At 42.3% G+C, this 20,602-nt stretch overlaps 1 protein-coding gene across 4 annotated transcripts in view; it reads right to left on the bottom strand.

The window, feature by feature from the left end:
* FAM193A (family with sequence similarity 193 member A) overlaps positions 1 to 20,602 on the bottom strand; it is a 201,403-nt gene that overhangs the window by 3,849 nt on the left and 176,952 nt on the right. For 2 of the 4 annotated variants that reach the window (XM_077477903.1, XM_077477905.1), the window contains 5 exons: positions 19,674 to 19,860; positions 13,854 to 14,087; positions 13,256 to 13,405; positions 5,912 to 6,725; positions 3,239 to 3,320 (listed from right to left, as the gene is read on the bottom strand). In XM_077477903.1, the coding sequence (XP_077334029.1) occupies positions 3,239 to 3,320; positions 5,912 to 6,725; positions 13,256 to 13,405; positions 13,854 to 14,087; positions 19,674 to 19,860 (1,467 nt within the window). The remainder of the gene's footprint in view (positions 1 to 3,238; positions 3,321 to 5,911; positions 6,726 to 13,255; positions 13,406 to 13,853; positions 14,088 to 19,673; positions 19,861 to 20,602) is intronic. The other 2 variants (XM_077477904.1, XM_077477906.1) reach the window with 1 other exon arrangement.

A 20,602-nucleotide genomic window follows, 5' to 3' on the forward strand; every position in this document is an offset into this window, starting at 1 on the left:
ATAAAAATTTCATTTCAGAGTGTAGCATGAGCGCGCAATTGTCAAAGTGCGACAGCGTTGAAAGCTCAAAATTGGTCTGGGCAGGAAGGTGTTTAAGTGCCCAGTATTGAAGTGGTTAATATTTTTTTAATATTATTTTATTTATTTATTTTATTTGTGTATGAATTTTTATGCAATTTTTTGGACACTTATGATTTCCCTGCACATTGATCACTTTGGATTGACACTTTTTCCTTATTTATTTATTCCATATGCACATTATTTTGTAATATATATATATATATATATATATACATACACACACACACACACACACACACAAGTTTACCATTGTGCGTTTACATTTGCACTCAATACATTTGTACCAATTTCCCTTCCTAAGAGTTATCTAACAACGGGGAATGTCCCTCCCTCCCCATTTAAGTAATTGTATGGGGGTTCTGTATACCCTATGGAGGATGAACAGGTGAGACAGCTTCTGTGCCACCGACACAAGTGGGCCAGTAGCCAAGATCTGCTCCCACCTATCTCCATTGATAGGGCCAACATCAAGTTCCCACTTCTCCCTAAAGGGCAGCAGGTCTGGTGCTTGGATACATGCAAGCAAGCAGTTATATAGTTGAGATAGAGTCATTTTCATCTGGATTGCTAAATATAGAGGGGAGAAAGTCAGAAGGTTCTAGTCGCATAATGGATTGCCTACTCTGCATTCTCATGGCATTTCTCAGCTGCAAGTACATATAGTAGTGTTTATGTGTAGGGGGGAATTCTACTCTCAATTGGTCAAAGGATTTCACAACTGTAACATCGAACAAATGGGACATGTATTTAACCCCAACCACTTTCCAAACAGACTGGTCTAATAGTTTCTCTAATTCAGGATAGGATCTATTGCTCCAAATGGGAGTACAATCCATGAAGCCCTCAATGCCCATGCATTGTTTTGATTAACTACAGAGTAAATGAACAGTTGGGCACCCCTGAGGAACCTCCGGAAGGCCCATGTCCATTTGGGACATTGCAAAGTACTCCACTAGAGAGTGAATCGGCAAGGTCCTGGAGGGGTCTGCGACCACTGATAAGTCCCATCCCGTAAGGTGCTGCAGCTGTGCAACTAAAAGGTAAGTGAAGGAGTGTGGAACAGCCATACTTTCCTGATCTTTAGGGTACTGTAATGTAGTCAGTTTGATATGAGCTACTCCATTCTAACATATTGGGAATCTATCCAAGAAAACCAATAGCTGGGTATCCAGACAGGTGCATTGTGAAGAACGAACAACAACTGCGGTGCCTACACCATTTTGATGAGATTAGCTCAGCTGGTAACAGGGGCAGTTTGCACCAGCTGGCACATTTAACTTGAAATTTTGCAGAATAGGTTTCAAATTTAGAGATATATAGTCACTTGAATCGCCAACAATTGAATGTCAGAGTTAATAAGAGATATAGGCCTATATGAGTCTGGCAACAATGGGTTTTTCCAGACTTGGGTATAACCATTATGACTGCCTCGTTCATAGACTGGGGGAGGTCTCCGGAACGTATAGCGACAGAGTATCCAGAAGGAGAGGTACACAATTTTTTATATATCTCGGCTGGGAGATCATCTGTACCAGGGGACTTCCTGTTAGCCATAGAGGCCACCGCCTCAGCACGTTCCTTTAGTGTGATGGGAGCATTTAATATCCGACAGCCAGCTGTAGAGAAGGTCGGGAGTAGGCTTTGATGTAAAAAATGTATCAACGCCTCCTTTGAGGTATACACAGCTTGAAAATATTCACTAAAAACTGCTGCTACCTGGCTCAAATCATGAACAACTGTTCCTGTAGAGTTTCTGAAAGGTATCTATGTGAGATTTCGCCCATTGTGCCCGAGCGAGATTGCTGACAACAAGTGCATTTTCCCCTTCCTCAAAGTGTTGTTGCATAAAAAAGCGTTTTTTTTCAGCAGCAGTAGGTACAACCTGTTGATAAAGGGTCAGGGCAGCCAGCCAACTCCGCTCAGAGTCTGGTGTGGGTTGAGCAAACAGTGTTCCTCTGCTTTCCTAGCCTAAGCTAAAAACCCTTTTCTCCCAGTCTTTAGTCATAGATTTAATAGTAGAAATCTGTTTTATGAGGAGACCCCCAAAGATGAGCTGCCTTAAGGGCATCCCACACTACACCTGGAGTATCTGTACCCTGATTGTATCTGATAAAGGTGGTAAGAGCTCTAGATTGGGAGTCATCAGCCGGGAATAATTGGAGCCAAAAAGGATTTACCTTCATAGTCTCTCTCCAGAGGCACCGGGAACAGAGATCAGTGCTCTCAGGGGAGAGTAGTCAGAGATGCTGCGTGGGACATATTCAATTAAGGTAGTCTTGGGCCTAGCCAGAGGGTTAGTCAAGCAAAGGTCAATACCGGATAGCGTCCTATGTGTAGCATCTCCTACCAGTATATCCATCTCTCCACACATCTCCCAGTCTAATCTTGGAAATCAGTCTTGCAAAGAAGGAAGGGCCACTAGGGGCTCCCAGGGTATCTACCGTGGGGTAAAAACTTGTCCATTTTCCTATCCAGCAAGTTATTAAAAATGTCTGTTAAAAATGTATGTTAAAAATGTATGTCTGGGTATGGGGCCATAAATTGTGCCAGGCTGTCTGGGGAGAAGGGCGGAGGCACATAGAAACCCTAGAGAATAAAATGGCGGTAGTTGCAATATTTCATACACTGTATTTGCGCAGCAGTCTTTCAAATGCCTTTTTTTTTGGGGGGGGGGGGGGGGGTGCACTTTAAGGAATTTTTTTAAATGAACTAAAATCAGTAGTTAACCTCTTTTTTTCTATGATGTGAAAGGGGGAATCATGAGAAAATTGGGATCTTTATTCCAAGCAAAAAAAAATAAATTGTGATTCTCATTTTAGTCAGAATCGTGCAGCTCTAATCTGCAATCTGACTGACCGGGAGAAGACAGTGATTATCGCTAGCAACTATAGCAGCTGCTTGTGATAATCGCAAGCAAATACAGCAGGCTGGTTGTACACGAGTTGATCGATCGACCAGTAATCAGCCTGCCCATTAATGGTTCGAATTTATGTATGGCCTGCCTTAGACATTCTTGTGTGGCAGCAGAGATTTCAAACGCAAGTATGTTTGAGCTTGTAAAGTATAAGAGATCACTAACACACTTGCCAGTTTACTATCACAGCCAAAGTTAAATTCACCAAGTTGCCTTACATATTTGAAATTTTTTGACATTTACCTTTTAAAATATTCCACTTCTCTTTCAGTCTCATCCATCTCCACACTATCGAGGTCAATGTCTTTTGGAAGGAATACGTCATCTGGAAATGAACACAAGTCACTATTTAGTCCACAAACACAACCAATGGTACAGAAAGCAATCAATGTGAAGGGAAAACAGCCAGCAGGTGTTCCTACTGAAATTTAAAAGAACGCTTCAGATTTCCACAAAGTAATGATATCCAATTTTGTTTTTATTACAATACTGTCACCTCCATAAAAGTATTTTTAGCTTGAAACAGCAGCAAAAGCCTGTCAAGCAAAACCTAAAAGTCTAACCTAACACAGGAAATTCCCAAACTGTTACATCCTCTAAATGCAAATGACACCGCAACTGCAGGAAATGATAGCTGATACTTTTGATGTCTGAAGTAGTGCTGCAGCTTTCAGTGCATGCTGTGAAGATGCTATGAGAATAGACAGGACTTAGAATGAAAAATGGGCTTAAAATGGGGGAAAAAAAATGAATTAGCAAGAAAGGGGCTTTAATATATTTGTGACATATCAGTTGATACTTCATGTGTGCTAAGGAGTCCTTGCACCAATACTATATGGCTACCATACAGGCACTAAGTGGTCTCATTTGTCTGTGCTTGCAGCAGGCCTGAGTGTGGAGGGTAGTCCAGGGCAGACATTTGGCAATATCACAAAATGCTGAATTCTGACAAGACTGCTTATACGTCATAGCGGCTTGTCAGAAAATGTAAGCTTTTAATTCTATCTATATACACACACTACAAAAGTTTTAGGCAAGTGTAAGAAAGTGGCTGTAAATTAAGAATGCTTTCAGAAATAGAAGTGTTCATAGCTTATTCTTTATCAATTAACACAATCGAAAGTAACTGAACAGAAGAGAAATCCAAATCAATATTTGGTGTGACTACACACTGCCTTCAAAATGGCATTGTTCTTCTAGGTACACTTGCACAGTTTTTGAAGGAACTCAGCAGGTAGGTTGTTCCAAACATCTTGGAGAACTAACCATAGATGTTCTATGGATGTAGGCTGCCTCAGATCCTTCTGTCTCTTCATGCAAACCCAGACAGACTCCACGATGATGAGATTAGGGCTCTGTGAGGGCCAAACCACCACTTTCAGGACTTGTATTTCTTTATGCTGAAGATAGTTCTTAATTTGCTGCATGTTTGGGGTTGTTGTCCTGCTGAAGAATAAATTTGGGGCCCTGATGATATGGCATGGTGGGTATGTATCTGCTTGCATTTCTCAGCATTGAGGACACCATTGTTCCTCACCAAATCTCCAACTCCATTTGCAGAAAAGCAGCCCCAGACTTGCAAGGACAATCCACCATGCTTCACTGTTGCCTGCAGACAATCATTGTACATCTCTTCAGTCCTTCACAAACCAAATACCTCAATGTTGCAATAAAATATATCACATTTTGACTCGTCAGTCCAGAACACCTGCTGTTATTTTTCTGCACCCCAGTTCCTGTTTTAGTGCATAGCTGAGTCACACAGCCCTGTTTTCACATCAAAGGTATGGCTTTATGGAAATGATTCTTCCATGAAGAACACTTCTGGGCAAGACTTCTCCAGACCATATATGGGTGGTACCTGGATCCCACTGATCTCCACCAGTTCTGTGCTGATGACACTGCTGAACATTTTATGATAACAAAGGGATGGAAGCATGATGTGTCTTTCATCAGCATTAAGTTTCCTTGGCTGAGGATTGCATCTACAGTCCTCTACATTGCCTGTTTTTGTGCTTCTTCAAAAGAGCTTGAACAGCACATCTTGAGACCCCAGTCTGCTTTGAAATCTTTACCTAGGAGAGACCTTGCTGATGCAGTAGAACTATCTTGTGTCTTGTTGCTGTGTCATGGCGTTTGACCTATGACATGAAACGGTTTTTAACAACCTCACCTTAGTAGCAGAGTCTGTTTCTAGCCCAGTTTTAAACCTCCTACACAACTGTTTCAGTTAGACCCCTTTCACACCACACCGCCCATAGCGTCAGCGGTAAAACACCGCTATTTTTAGCTGCGTTTTAACGCCGGATTTGCGTCGCATTTCGGCCACTAGTGGGGCGCTTTTACCCCCGCTAGCAGCTGAGAAAGGGTTAAAACCGCCAGCAATACGCTGCAATAGCGGCGTTTTGCTGGCGGTATTACAGCGCTGTCCCATTGATTTCAATGGGGAGCAGTGGTGGAGGAGCGGTAAACACACCGCTCCTTCACCGCTCCAAAGAAGCTGCTGGCAGGACTTTTTCCTGACGTCCTGCCAGCGCACCGCTGTAGTGTGAAAGCCCTCGGCTTTCACACTAGACAATGGGCAGCTTTTTTTAGGGCGGATTGCAGGCGATATTTCTAACGCTATAGCGCCTGCAAAACGCCCTGGTGTGAAAGGGCTCTTAATGACTGTTTGATCCTACATATTAAAATTGATGATTAGCACTAACTTGGCATAATTGATCATATACCTGACTCCATGACTTTGTGCAAGTGTACAAAGTGTGCAAGTGTAAGAACTGATGCTAGCTTGAAGCCACAGGGTAGTCAGACCAAGTATTTGATTTAGATTTTTCTTCTGTTCCCTCAGATTACATTTTCTAAAGTGATAAAAAAATAAACGAATAAAAAGTGCTATATATATTTGTAACATCTTACCAATTGAGTTATTGACTTTGTCTCCTTTCTTCTTCTTATTCCTTTTGCTTTTGCTCTTAGGCTGTGGGGACTCAGCAGTGGTCTGGATCTTGTTGTTCTGCTGCTCGCCGATCATGATGGACTCGCTTAGTGCCACTGGCTTCTCCTCCTTCATGTGATTCAACTGCTTTTTGTGGTTACCATTGCTGCCCTTTTTCTCTTCCTTCTTCTGTTCAACCACAGGTGCAACATCCGGTGCGCGGGCTTTGGTTTCATTTAGGGCCTTCGGTTTTGGTGAAACTTCAGGGAGTTTGAGGGCATCCGATTTCTTCACCTGTTCTGGACTGAGTTTTGGAACTTGTGATTTAGGTTGCTTTTGTTTAACATGATTTTCCTTGTGATGGACCAAATCCAGAAGAAGAGAGAGCTGCTCCTGCTGCTTTGCCTTTAGCTCTTTAGCAACGCATGGCTTTGAGTCTCTACCATTAGAATGAATTTGTAGCTCATTTACTGCCTCTGGTAACAGAAGTGGCTCAGTTTTTTGAGTCTGTCTGCCAGGGAGTGGAACACACACTATATCCTGCTCTAAGGTGCCATTGGGAAGTGCTTCAGAATTAGGTTCTTTAGTGGGGACAGAGATAGGTGTCAGCTGATCTGATTTATGAGTGTCCCTATTAGATCGATCCTTTTTCTTTTTCTTCAGGGCCTGAAACTCTTGATGTCGCCGAAATTCCTGTTTAAACCTTTCCTCGTCCTCGCGTTGTCTTTGCTCTTCAAGAAGCTGTACCACTTCCTGTTCTCTGGCTTCAGCTTCCTGACGTGCCTTTTCTTCCAGCTGATTATAAATGAAAATTAGACATAAATATATTATTCAAGACAGGCGTTTATACTTATATGTGCACTTTCAGTTGAACTGCATAACAAGTCATATTCCATTGGGGGTGTCTAAATCGGAGACTTCAAAGCCTCCTTCCTAAATGTTATAGGAGCCCATCACAGTCTTATAACCCCTATAGAACCCTTAAAATAATTTTCAGGTCTCAGGGAACCCCTGCCAAATATTATACCTAGCGTTCACAGAAAATTAGCGTGACCATTAAATTGAAAAAAGTGAAAATATACATACACACACACACACACACAATATATATATATATATATATATATATATATATATATATATATATATATACATACACACACACACACACATCTCATCTATGGGTGTATTTGAAAACCATGGCAGATATTTTTTTTTAAAGAGTATTTCAACCCAAAAGTAGAACTGCTGCTCATCTGTCCCCTCTCCCCTCTGGTGCCGCATCTGGCACCTTTCGGGGGCAAAGTCAGAAGTCTCGCCCCCTCCTCCTCCCCCTGCTCTCGTGCCAGTAGGGATTCGTGCATTCGCAGTAGGGACCTGTCCGTGAAGCCGTAAGGAAAGGTAAGTGTCCTTTTATTAAATGTCAGCAGGTATAGTATGTGTAACTGCTGACTTCATTTTTTGATGGGGAGGCGGAACTTCACTTTAAATCCCCCGTTTGTTAAGCAATAATTAAATAAAATAAAACAGAAAAGAAATGCAAACAGTACAAATTGCAGTGTCATCTAACATTAGTGGTGAGTGTAGAAGTGGCGCCTTACATTGGTGGGAAGAGAAAAATTGCCCCCCTTGCATGGATGGTCAGTGTAGGTGGGAAGTCAATTCACTACTGATAAGTACTCAATGAAGCCCTGGCTAACTCAAAAGGAATCCTGGTTGAGATACACCATGTTAGGGACTCAGAGTCCCTTATGAGCAGAAAAACAAAGTACTGCTACAAACCTTAGTTATAGTGTGTAGTGCATTTTGTGTAGGAAAAATACAAGTACAAGAGTAAATTATTTTTTTGTTAAATACATATAGCGTGATCTACTATAAATTGATATTAAAGGTTTAGGATGAGGATAACCACCACAATAAAACATACACTGGCTTGCTTATTCACCTGGGGGCTCCAGCAGGAAGAACTAGTCGCTCGAGCTCCTAGCTGCAGACCCAATACCCCAAACTTCTCATATTTTATCACAATAGCTTTCATAGTAATGGTTCTAGTTCTTTAAAACCAATTAAAATGCCAAATAAAATGTCCCTCCAGCATACAATATTTTTTTTCAGGTTCTAAATGAGGTCTATGACCCCACTAAGAAAAATCTTCTTAGGCTCAGTTCACATACACGTAAATCGGATGCGCTTTGAACAGCACATCTATGTTGGGCAGTTGCAATGCAAATTTTGCAACTGGAATCTAAAAGATCAACATTTACTGGCATTTTCACTTGACCTGGTTCCCTACAGTGGTCACAAACAACCGAGAGGCTTGTAATGTAACTGTTAAAAAAAAAAAAAAAAGTATATGACGCAGATGTAAGATCCATGACTATTTGATTTAAAAAACAGTCAGCCATGAGAAGTTGCTTGGAGCAATCAACCCCTTCAAAACCCTGACAAGACTGATCCATAATGCTTAACGCAAACAAAAACCTCAGCGGGGTCTCTTGGTAGTAAGCTGCAGCAAGCAGTCCCATTGAAATCAAGGGGAGACTGCCGGCTCTCCCACAGCTAAATTGCTCATGCAGTGATCACATGCAAGTGATTGGCCCTGGATGCAGACAGACTGCATCCAGGGTTGATCACTCACCAGTGATCACTGCACGAGTGATTACATGGTAGTGCCTGCCATTAGCTGTGGGAGCCAGCAGCCTCCTATTGCCTTCAATGGGGCTGCCTCACGCAGCTATTTGGCAGGAACCCCAACTTAGGTTCTTGCATGTAATTGGTGTTGGGTGCATTCGCAGATGTGAATGCACCCTTACATGTGAAAGGTTTTGGGGCAGACCACTATGAGCCCTATTAAGGGCAAAGCAAGTTTGGTTGTGTATTCACTGCCAATGTCAGTAGCGGCTGGGGACTTTATCTTTATTTGAAGTACAGAGCCTCTTTAAAGGTTTGAGCAGGAAACATTTGAAGGATGTGTGTACCAATAAACGACATATAACTTTTGGGTGAGCACAGCAAAACTGAATCACTTGGGGCTTTTCATATTACTCTCCAGCAGAGAGACAAAATGAAAGACATTTGTCTCTCACTATATTATGGACTTCTAGGGAGAGATTAATGGGATTAGCCACACAGCAAATCTGTCTTCAACATAAGGCAAACTGCAAGGTCAGGTTAAAAAATAATATGTGACTGTACTACACAAATTCAATCTGGCAGCTCCTGCCTTCTTGAGTTACAGTAACACTGCAACTTAACCACCTATGATCCAGCACTTGTATACTCCTTATGGAACAGAGCAATTTTTACATTCAGCTATTGGCCTATTTATCTGCCGGTATTATCATTAGATTTTGCTGAAAAATGCCCTTGTGAAGTGTCACTCTCCTTGGCACCCCACAGTTCTCAATGGTTTCCTCCTAAACCCCTCCATATCACTACTTTAGCCTGTACATACAAACTGAAAAAACAAACGAAAAAAGAAAACCTTGAAATCAAAATATAGCAAGGGACGGGGGTGGGGATAAAATTTCAGTTAACCAAAGGATAATAAAAGGGACAATATATCTGAAGAAAAAAAAAATACACCTAAGACAATTTTAAATCTTCACACTAACAATATTGTGGCAATGGATTTAAAGTGGTTGTTAGGCTACTTTCAGATTGGGGCATTGTGGGCATCGGTGGTAAAGCGGCACTATATTTAGCGTAGCTTTACCGTCGTTTTAGCGGTGCTATTCAGCCGCTAGCAGGGTAGTTTTTACCCCTGCTAGCGGACGAAAAATGGTTAAAACCTCCCAAACAGCACCATTGCAGCAGCGCTATGCCATTGTTTTTAATGGGAAGGGGTGCTACCGCTCCAAAGAGTTGGCTTACAGGACATTTTGTACTGTCCTGCAAGCGCACCGCTCCAGTGTGAAAGGCTGAGACACAGGAGAGGCACTTTACAGGTGCTAAAGGTTCTAGGTTTTTTTTTATCTTCATGCATTCTATGTGTGAAGAGTTAAAATCCCCCCCCCCCCCCCCCCCCCAGCACTCTCTCTTACCTACCTGAGCCCCATCTCGACCCAGGTCTCCTACTTCTCATTGGCCGAGACAACAGTGAGAGCCATTGGCTCCTGCTACTGTCAATCAGCGCTAGTCAACTAATGAGAGAGCAGGGGCTGGGCTATGCTCCGTGTACAAATGGACACACACACAAGCGGCTCGGGAAAATATGGTTTGAAAGTTAGATAGCTTAAAGTGGAACTAATGTTTCAGTGTCACAAAATTCGGGCAGTAGAACTGCACAATTATGGCCAAAATGAGAATCACAATGTTTTTGCTAAGAATAAAAAGATCACGATTCTTGTGGCGTAAAATCTTTCACATTATACAAAAAAATTGGGCTAACTTTACTAGTTTTTTTTCACTACTAAAAATGATATAATATATATAACACATATATATATAAATAATGTTTGGGGGTTCCAAGTAATTTTCTAGCAAAATAAATAAATAATGATTTTAACTTGAAACCAACAAATGTCAAAAAAAAGGTTAAGGGCCCTTTCACACTGGGGCAGGAGAAGCGTTGGCGGTATAGCAGCGCTACTTTTAGCACCACTTTACCGTCGATTTAGCAGCAGTATGTGGCCGCTAGCGGGGCGGTTTTAACCCCAGCTAGCGCCCGAAAAAGGGATTAAAACCGCCCGCAAAGCGCCTCTGCAGCGGCGCTTTGCGGGCAGTATAGTCACGCTGGCCCATTGACTTCAATGGGTAGGAGCGTTTTAGGATCGGTGAATACACCAATCCTTCACAGCTCCAAAGATGCGGCTAGCAGGACTTTTTTCACCGTCCTGCTAGCGCACCGCTCCAGTGTGAAAGCCAGAGGGCTTTCACAATGGAGTGAAAGGGGCCAGATCTTTTAGCGCTGCTACTTTTAGCGCTGCAGCACCTGAAAAACACCCCAGCGTGAAAGGGGCCTTAGTGTTTCTGTGGTTAAACTTCCCCTCATTTACACAACAAAGTGTATTCTTTGATCTAAAGGACAAATCGTTATGTTTATACATAAGTTCCACTGCTAAAGAATGTTATGATTCTTGGCAGACTGCCCGTTTTTCCCCCCAGCTGTGGGCTTCAGCAGAGCAGAGAGAAAAGGGGAGGGGGGGGGGAATTGTGATAACGATTCTTAACGCTTAATCGTGCAGCTCTAGCAGCCAGGCAGGCTTTTTAGTACAGAAGAGACATGCAACATCTCTTCTGTAATAAAAATACACCTACCTAGCTGCCTGCTGTCATCACCAGCATGTAAACTGAGCTGTGCATGGGCAACTAAGCTTAAATCGCTGGCAAGGTCCCTGTGTTCCAGGTTGACCGATTCCTGCACATGAGTGACGTCATCCCGGGCTATGCCAATCAAGACGACTGAAGACCGGCACCTAGCAAAAGATGCCAGGGTGCGACAGTAAAAAAAAAAAAAAAAAAAAAAAAAGGTATGTTTAGCTCAGTTTTAAGGGTCCTTTCACACGGGGAGGATCAGTTCTGATCCGCCCCGTGGATATCCGTTTGCTCGGCGGGGATCACTCCGCCCATCCCCGCTGAGCAGGGAGATGACAGCTCCGTCTCTGCACACTGCGCAGGGACGGACCTGTCACAGCGCCGCTCTCCCCTATGGGAGATCGGATGACGACGGACCGCAGTGCCCGTCGTCACCCGATCCGATCCGCAGACGGATGGAAAAATAGCTTTTTCCTCCGTTACACTTTTTCGGATCGGAGCGGGTCGGATGTCAGCGGACATGTCACCGCTGACATCCGACGCTCCATAGAGCTCTATGGAGCACCCGTTCAGGTCCGCCTGAAAAACTGACAGGCGGGCCTGAACGGGACGTCAGTGTGAAAGAGGCCTAATATTTCTTCACTATATAAATATTTAAATAAGTACAGTAAATTATTTGTGCAGCTCGGCAATTGTGTTATCACAGCATGGTGATGACAAGTGATGCACAGTGGATGAAAAGCCCACTTAAGATTTTTTTTTTCCCTGATATGAAGCTACAATATGAAATGTATCTGCAATTAGTTGACCTGTAACAGGTTTCATGTATAGGGCAGCCTAGTATGAATAGTCAAGGTGAGAAGCACACACAGAAAATAAAAACAGCCCCATTAGTATAATATATGCATCCTTTACCATCACACCACCACTATAGCACTAAATAACAAGCACAGTATATTTGATATAGACATGTGTTCAAACACCAGCCTGAGTTGCTGAGATGGTGCAACTGGTAGTGACAAGCCTACATGTAGCGATGTTCTGAGCAACAGGAAATAAGGGATGGGGAAGCCAATACCTGTTGCTCAGATTAATGTGAATCTAAAGCCTAAAATAATCCTAACTTGATCCCCATACACCTCAATCCTCCTATAATCCAGCTGCGCTGGGCTCCCTTCATCTTGGCAATAAAATGCAGAAAATGGTGGGGCACATGGTTGGTGTCAAAAAGAACAACCCTCGTTTAGGCAGAGCCAATGACTAGCTGGTCATTACAAGGCAGGCAGCAACAAAATGTCAATGCTGCAGTAGGTATGTTTATGTGTCGGCAGCTAAAGGTAGTGCAGAATAGCTGGTAAGTTTACGACTTTGTTAATATGGGTGGTGGCAGGTTCGAATTTTATTGGTCTTTAGGTCTGAAATTGATCTTCAAAACATAACCCTGCAAACTTTTTCTCTACATACTGACCACATCCTGACCCTTAAAAGAATACAATGTAAAAAGAATCCCCTGCAATATCTGCCATGAAATAAAGGTTTTTCCGAGCTTCCACAGCAGCCACCTATTGGCCACATGATCTCAGCTAAGGGAGGCCTCAGAGACTGATGTTTAGACACAGCTATACAAACTTTGGTCTCTTTACCTCAGCTGAGCTCATATGGCATAATCCTAGATACTTGCCCCATAATCCTAGGTACTTGCCCCATAAGCCTAGGTACATGCAATCAGCTGTTGTGGGAACTTGGAGAATGTTTTTTTTTTTCTGAAGGATCATTACAGCTTTAAATGTAATAACTTGATTACAGACTCCCACTGTCACTTATAAAATTAAAAAGATTGCATTTGGTAGTCTGGTTCGGTAGATTGTTCTCTCCTCCATGTTTTACTATATGAGCTTCATTATTAAAAAGAAACAGATGCACAGCATATGTGGGTCAAGTGTTAGTGTTGCAATATATTGCTTAACTGTGGAATCTAAGCTTAGTGATATTCTAGCATGAATAAGATTTTTGTTGGTGGTGCCTTGCACCTAATGATGCTCCCAGACACTGCTGGCCAAGATGCTAACCTGCTGCTTTTCCGGTTGTTCTTGGTCCGGCTCAGCTTCTGCTTTGTCAGTCTGTTCCTCAGCCGTGCTGGTGCAGGTTCCCTGCATGGTCCCCTCTGAGCCAAGCACATGGCTAACAATAATATTCATTGATGGGCTCGCCCCATACTCCTATGGGGTAGCACATGGGTAATTGTGTCATTAGAATGAATTCAAAAATATAAAAAGATAAAAAAAATTATGAAGCATTGTATTAGTAGCAGACTTACTAAATAATATATTTATTAATTACTGTGGAACATGCTGACTTCCACATGGAAAGATCTGGTTGTGAAAGGACAGTCCAGTTCCATTATGGAGGGCAGGTTCCAGCAGCACAGGCACAACAGGTCTGGCTGACATCACAAATGTGCACTTTAAATGTCTGTATGTAAATACACAACATGCCTGGAGATGTGTGTACTGCAAGACTACAGTGTAGCATTCTAATTGGCTAACATGACTAATAAAACATGAAGCAACAACAGCATGCACTTGTAATGTTTTCCTATGTATAAAACCATTCTGCTTTCAAGTGTGACTACATTGTAATAGTGCACTGGATAAAACAGATGCTCACCTTCCTCTGCTTATGCCTTGCACGTTTAGCCGCCCGTGAGCTGCTCACTGGCTTGGTCTCAGAGCTATTAATGAACTGTACTAGGTCTTCTACTTTCCGATGATCAACAACACCGGTTTCCCTTTCTGAGATCTGGTCAGGCTTTTTGGGCTGCTCCTCTTTCCTCTTGGTCAGCCTGAGCCGAAGCTTCTCCCTCATTTCTGTGTAGTTCCTACTAGTTGGTGCTGATGGTGGCTAAATGTAAAGAATTAGAGTTAATTCTAAGAGTAAGATAAAAAAATAAAAAAAATAGTTATATAGGATACAGTCTGTGATGACATTGAAGCATATCTAAATGTAAACAAAAATTTAAAATGACTAAAGGCAATTTTTTTTTTAAATATTGGACAGAATGGAGAGGAATTGGAACACATTGCGGTTTGAGTCCCTGGGAAGGTTCACCCTCAACATTTGTCCTGTTTACCATCATCACCGAGAATTAAAGTAAATCCCAAATTTTGGGTTGTCACCAGAACAAGAATAGAAGGGGAATCTTCCAGTGGGGACACCAGTTTCTGGTAGCCTTGGTGACTTCATGGAAATGTTATTCCCTAAGCGCAAAAAGTAAATAACCTCTAACTGCACTAGGGAGATCGCCCTGTGAATGAAAACACACTAAAGCCCCATACACACTATCAGATTTTCTGCTGTTTTTGGTCTTCAGATTTACCAAAACCATGTAGTACAAGGGCCTGCCTGATTGCATACAAATTGAAACTCCTAAGGTTTGACCTCATATTATATGGTTTTGGTAAACCTGAAGACAAAAATCAGCAGAAAATCATCTAATAGTGTGTATGGGGCTTAAGGTTCTCAATATTTACACATGCATTCTTTTAGTGAACAATCTTCCTCTGGTGTGGTATAAGCATGTGAAAAAAATTGCAAATAATAAAAAAAGAAAGTCGACAATCAGGCTAAAATTAAGTGCTAAATATTGCAAAACAAATATTTAATACAATTGTTAAATAAGCGTTGACTACTTTTGAGATCAATACCACAGCTGTTTTAAGGCAAAAATTAACCACTTAGCGCCCGCGCTATAGCCGAAAGACGGCTACAGCGCGGCGCTCAATTTCCCGGGAGAGCGTCCCTTACAATCACACTTTTGTGGGGAAAAACAAAAAATTTAATTTTGCAAAGAATTGTGGGAAAAATTACATAATTAAAAACCTCACCATGCATCTTACTAAATACTTTGAAATGTCTACTTTCAAAAAAAGGGTCATTTGAACCTTCCTGACTTGATTTGTTATGATTTGTACCACAGTTTGTAGACTCTCTAACTTTCACACAGACCAAATAATATCCACCAATTTATTTGTAGCAGTATAAATTGTGGCCAAAAATCATGAAGAAAAATTTATTATTTGCAAAATTTTAGCACAGAAAAATGTTTTTTCCCCCAAAATTATCGGTCTTTTTTCACTTATAGCGCAAAAAATAAAAAAAAACAGAGATGATCCAATACCACCAAAAGAAAACTATTTGTATGAAAAAAAAGAAGACAAAAAAAAATTCATTTGGGTACAGTATTATATGAGTAATTGTCATTCAAAATGTGAGAGCAATGAAAACTGAAAATTGGTCTGGGCAGGAGGGGGGTTTAAGTGCCCAGTAGGCAAGTGGTTAATGTGGTATTTATCTTTGTGAATTGACCCCAGAAAATGAAGGGAGATCTCCCCAGATGGCAAAAAAAACATGAATAGGTCCTTCTGCATATGGCTGTTTAGCCACATACACTGGATTCTAGCACATATTTTAGCAGATTCTTATGGCTGGAAAGACAGGTGTATGAGAATACTGGTGATGGCTTAGCTCAGGGGTGCCCAATCTTTTGAAGAGCAAGGACCACTTAAGCGGCTTAGTAACTGGTCGCTGCTACAACAAGAGGACACTGCATTTGCAGAGCGGACAAGGACACAGTCTACTCTACTCTATGGGCCCTCCGATCCACTCAGATGGAAGGTGACAAATCCCCTTCTGTTCAGGCTTGAGGTAGGCAAGTGTAAAAAGGATACAAGTCAGTTTACATCTGCGCTCCGTAGAGGCGCATAGAGGGTCAGATTTGGTCACACAGATTATGTGAAAAGGAGGTATCATTCCGCCTGTGATAGGAGGTGGCACTTTACGGGAAGCAGCGGCTTATGCCTCTCTGCTGCACATCCACTTGAGTCCTCTACCACTGCCTTCATTCACAACACTGATTGCTCTGAGATGGCAACCCGCAATCTAAGCTTGCCAATCAGCTATACCAGAGGAGGTCACAGGCCACATCAGAGGGCTCCGTGGGCCACATGTGGCCCCCAGTCCACTGGTTGGGTACCCCTGGCTTAGCTTATATAAACTAATGAAAGACTGACAGTATGTAGGAGCAGACAAAGTGGTCCAAATCTGGATGCAGTCAGCTGCATCCGGGCTCAGACATTCGTATCTAACCTCAGGTAACCCCTTGGTGTGTGGCTACATGCGATCAGCACCATAATTCGCATGCACCTGTCATTCCATCCACAAAAATGCGCTGTTTCTTGACACTGGAATCCAGTGTCTGCAGCCAAACGGCCATATTAAGAATGCCTTACTCTGTCCATAGTAAAGGGAAGAAAAAAAAAGTTGCCTTTAACTTCACTTTAATATACACTTTAATATACTGCAGCTTGCCATTCCTTAGATGTGGCCGCACAACCCTCCATTTCCACCTTGTGATCGTGTGAGTAACACTTCCTGTCCTGGAGGGACAACACGCACTTCCTGTACTTTATCTACGAAGGAGCGGATTTGTTCTCTCTGACTGCTGTCCTGATTTGGACCACAACCACTCATCTCCTCACTAACACTACATAGGGAGAAGACATTTTAGTTTAGTTTTTAGTTTACAGACAATAGCTATGAAGTTTCACTGCACAGGAGGCATCAAAAGCAATTTCTATTAGAATAAAAAGGCATTTATCTGTAGTTAGTGTGTACTTAAACTGAAAAAAGAAATGAATGTGCTCACCACTTCTAAGGACCGGTAAACTGCAATATATTACATTTTTGTCTTGGGTTTAGATATACTTTACCATAGCAGTGTTAGTTCTTCCTGTAAGACGACTATTAACTCTTAATTCTGCCATTACTTGTACACTCTACCAGGCTAAAGTGGCAGCAAAAATTACAGAAATCCCAGTCTAAATTGCCAATGGTTCAAACAGTTGTCAATTAGCAAGAGTGGACAATGACTGCAATGGATCGGATTAAAGCATGGCTGCCCCTAGTTTACACAGGGGGGTGACAATGGGTCCCAGGTTCGTCCAATTCTAAGCATCTCTGGGTTCAGAGCTGTTAAAATTCCAGCTAGAAAGCCCGGTACACAGCAGAATAAGCACAGCATATACACTTGATCAGCCGCAGCAGGGGAGACACAAGGAGTCTAATAGATCCCCTATTTATGTCTTCATAAAGAGTACCTGTCACCTGCCAAATGCCATCACATAGGGAGCTTGTTAGTCCCCTTGTGAAAGCAATAAGGTTAAAAGAAGTATGGAAATTGAAAAAAACAAAAACACACATACTCACCTCTATGGCTGCAGCATCGCTGTGATGCTGCAACTAACCCCCCGCTAGCTCTTATGCCACGTACACACGGTCAGATTTTCGGACGGGAAATGTTGGATGTGAGCTTGTTGGCTAAAAGTCCGACCATGTGTATGCGCAATCGAACATTTGTTGTCGGACTTTCCGCCAACAAATGTTTGCTAGCAGGTTCTCAAATTTTCCGCCAACAAAACTTTGTTGTTGGTCTTTTTAATTGTGTGTACACAAGTTTGTCGCACAAAAGTTCATGCATGCTCGGAATCAAGTACGAGCTGGAAGCACTCCGTTTTGTAAAACTAGTGTTCTTAGTGGAGATATCACATGACTATTGAACATCCTTTTTATTGGCTCGCCGTACGTCTTGTACGTTACTACGTTCATAATTGTTGGCCAACATTTGTGTGACCGTGTGTATGCAAAACAAGTTGGAGCCAACAACCTTCGAACAAAAATCCACGGTTTTGTTGTCGGAAAGTCTGATCGTGTGTACACTGCATAAGACTGAAAACAGAATGATCATATAACCACTCAATTAGTGGTCTAAAAATTCAAAAAAATTATAGCAAAAATACTGATTATAACAGGTGTGTGAAAAATGCAAAAATTTCTCCAGACGGAAAGTGGTTTAATCGGTAGTAAAGTCTGCTTGTTTATTACAGTAAAGCCTATAACAAGGCTGTGGCCGTGTGGACAAAAAAGTGATGCCATCTTGGCTCAGCCAGAGAGACAGAGCCCGCAAACCTGGAAGGAAAACCTGGTGAAGATTGAAGCCCCGGCAGTGGTGGCAGCGCATCGCTGGAGGATTAGGTTTTATAGAAAGTATTTTATGATGTGCTATTTTGCGATAGGTTAGATAGGAGCTCATTTCATTGCTGCAATATACCTTTACAATCCTTGTACTCACATGGAAAAAGCATAGGATCACTTTACACCATTTTAAAGTGGTTGTAAACCCTTACAAACCACTTTGACCTACATGTAAGCCTAGATTAAGGCTTACCTGTAGGTCCAAGAAATATCTCCTAAACCTATACGGTTTAGGAGATATTTGCCTGAAGACAGGCACCGCTGTCTACGGCGCATGCGCCGTAGACAGCGGCGCGCATGCGCACTGAGCGCGGCATTTCCAACAATGGATCTGCCGCGCGTGTCGGCTCCCGTGCGCATGCGCGGGAGTGACGTCATCGCGGCTCCGCCGAATGACAGCGGTGGAGCTGCGAGACGCCACCAGCAAGATGGATGCGGCGGACTACAGGGGACAGCGGCGACTTTGCTGGCTCCTGTGTCAGGTAAGTGACACATAAAGGGCTACTATGCGATGCATAGTAGTCCATTATGCTTTGCCTTTGCAGGGAATGAAAGAGGAAGTAAACCCATCAGGGTTTACTTCCTCTTTAAGATTACTAGTATTTGGGCATCTAGGCAAAAGCACACTGCTGATCCTGAGCCGTCGTTGAGTGTACCTACTTGAAGTGTGATGTTAATACCTGAATCCAAATTTTGCACTCCTATCCAATGTGTGTTTTTGTATTTTTCCTATGATCCAGATCATTGTGGACGAGAAGATTTGATTATTTCCATTACATTACATTATTTTATATGAGGTGTATTTCCTTAAGTTCCTGTTCTAGTTGTGCTATGTATATTGCACTGGGTGAAATACCGGACCTACAATTCTGCCACAATAGTGGGGTCTCCACCCTGCGTGGTCCTGGGAAGGGCTTGGGAAGCTTGGCCACTGGATGGAGGTTTGTGGAGGCCCTGTTGCCCCCCCCTCCTCTCGGGGCAGAGCTGGTGGGGTCCCCCACAGCCTCTTAGGGATGGGACGCCCTGGAGTTTTGAAGTTGGGCCTCAGTGTGGGTCTTGTTTTTTATACAGTTAGAATGCTTGTCCAGGGTAACCCCCTTAGCTATGATTCTTGACATTCTCCCTTCTTCCCTAGTTTCCCTTTTACACCCTGTTTTTGTAGCCTATGTCAATGCATTTCTGTTGTCTTGCTCGCAACCCCTCATATGTAGGGCATTGTTGGCTATACTGTATTCTGTTTTACAAATAAAGATTACAAAAAAAAACAAAAAAAAAAAACAGTAAGATGACAAACTATTATCCTTGTTGTCTTAAAAAATTGGCATAGAAAATAATAAAGGCAAGCCACACTCTTGAATTGTATTCCATATGTGTAAATGTATTTTTAAAACTCCTCACCCCTCCATGCCCAAAAAACTCGCAGTAGCAGCAGTCACAGTATTTGCCCTCTTTCTGATTGGTGGAGGTGGACGTGCTGGAGCTGTGTTCTGAACAGCTGTCCTCATCCTGGCTCTCTTCACCGTCATACTGCTGGTGGTCATACGCACCATTGTTTTCACACCGATGCCCCTCACAGTCTGGGTCACTGGAACACAAATGATACAGTAAGGTACTCTTTCCTACATATGGATGCACAGCTACCAAAACATACTAATGGGTGGGAATCACCAAGTAACTTCTCAAGAAATGTTTCTTTAAATATGGATGGACTTCGAATAGTTAATGGATGTTGCCCCTTGTAAAGTTAGGTGTTGCTTTATTTCTACATATGTTCCAATGCTGATGTTCAGGAGTTGGACTTGCACATCACAGTGGTGAAGCAAAGACCTTTTATTAGGATTATATTAGGTTGTTGCAAATAAGTTTCCACTTGTTTATTAACAAAACTGCTCATATTAACTAGCAGTACTATCTCTGCATTCACCAATATAAATTGCTCTGTTTATTCACTGCTATTTCTGTGCCAAGATGGGAGCTCTGTGGGCTGGATTTAGAGACCACACATTGCACAGTGAGGAACAGTCTGTATTGTATTGCTATATAAAATGGTTTATGCCTTTATGAATTCCTGTCATAACTGTGGCTAATAAGCACTGGCACAAAGCCAAAGGAGCGCCTTTAATTACACCACAAATAAGTGCAGTTCTTCAATGTGGGAATGGAATTTCTTGTCAAGGGATATTCTAAATAACAAAACGATGGCAGAAGAAATAGCCAATAACTGGTGACTGACTGATTTGGATGCTTGAACAGGGAAATTCAGAGTATACCACAACATATTTTACATTTATCTAAGCAGACCTGTGTTTTTTGTTTTAGGAGGATTT

Source organism: Lithobates pipiens, unplaced genomic scaffold (genome assembly GCF_037356315.1).
Source record: "Lithobates pipiens isolate NorthernLeopardFrog02 unplaced genomic scaffold, aLitPip1_a1.2 Scaffold_13, whole genome shotgun sequence".
In the NCBI taxonomy this organism is placed as follows: domain Eukaryota; kingdom Metazoa; phylum Chordata; class Amphibia; order Anura; family Ranidae; genus Lithobates; species Lithobates pipiens.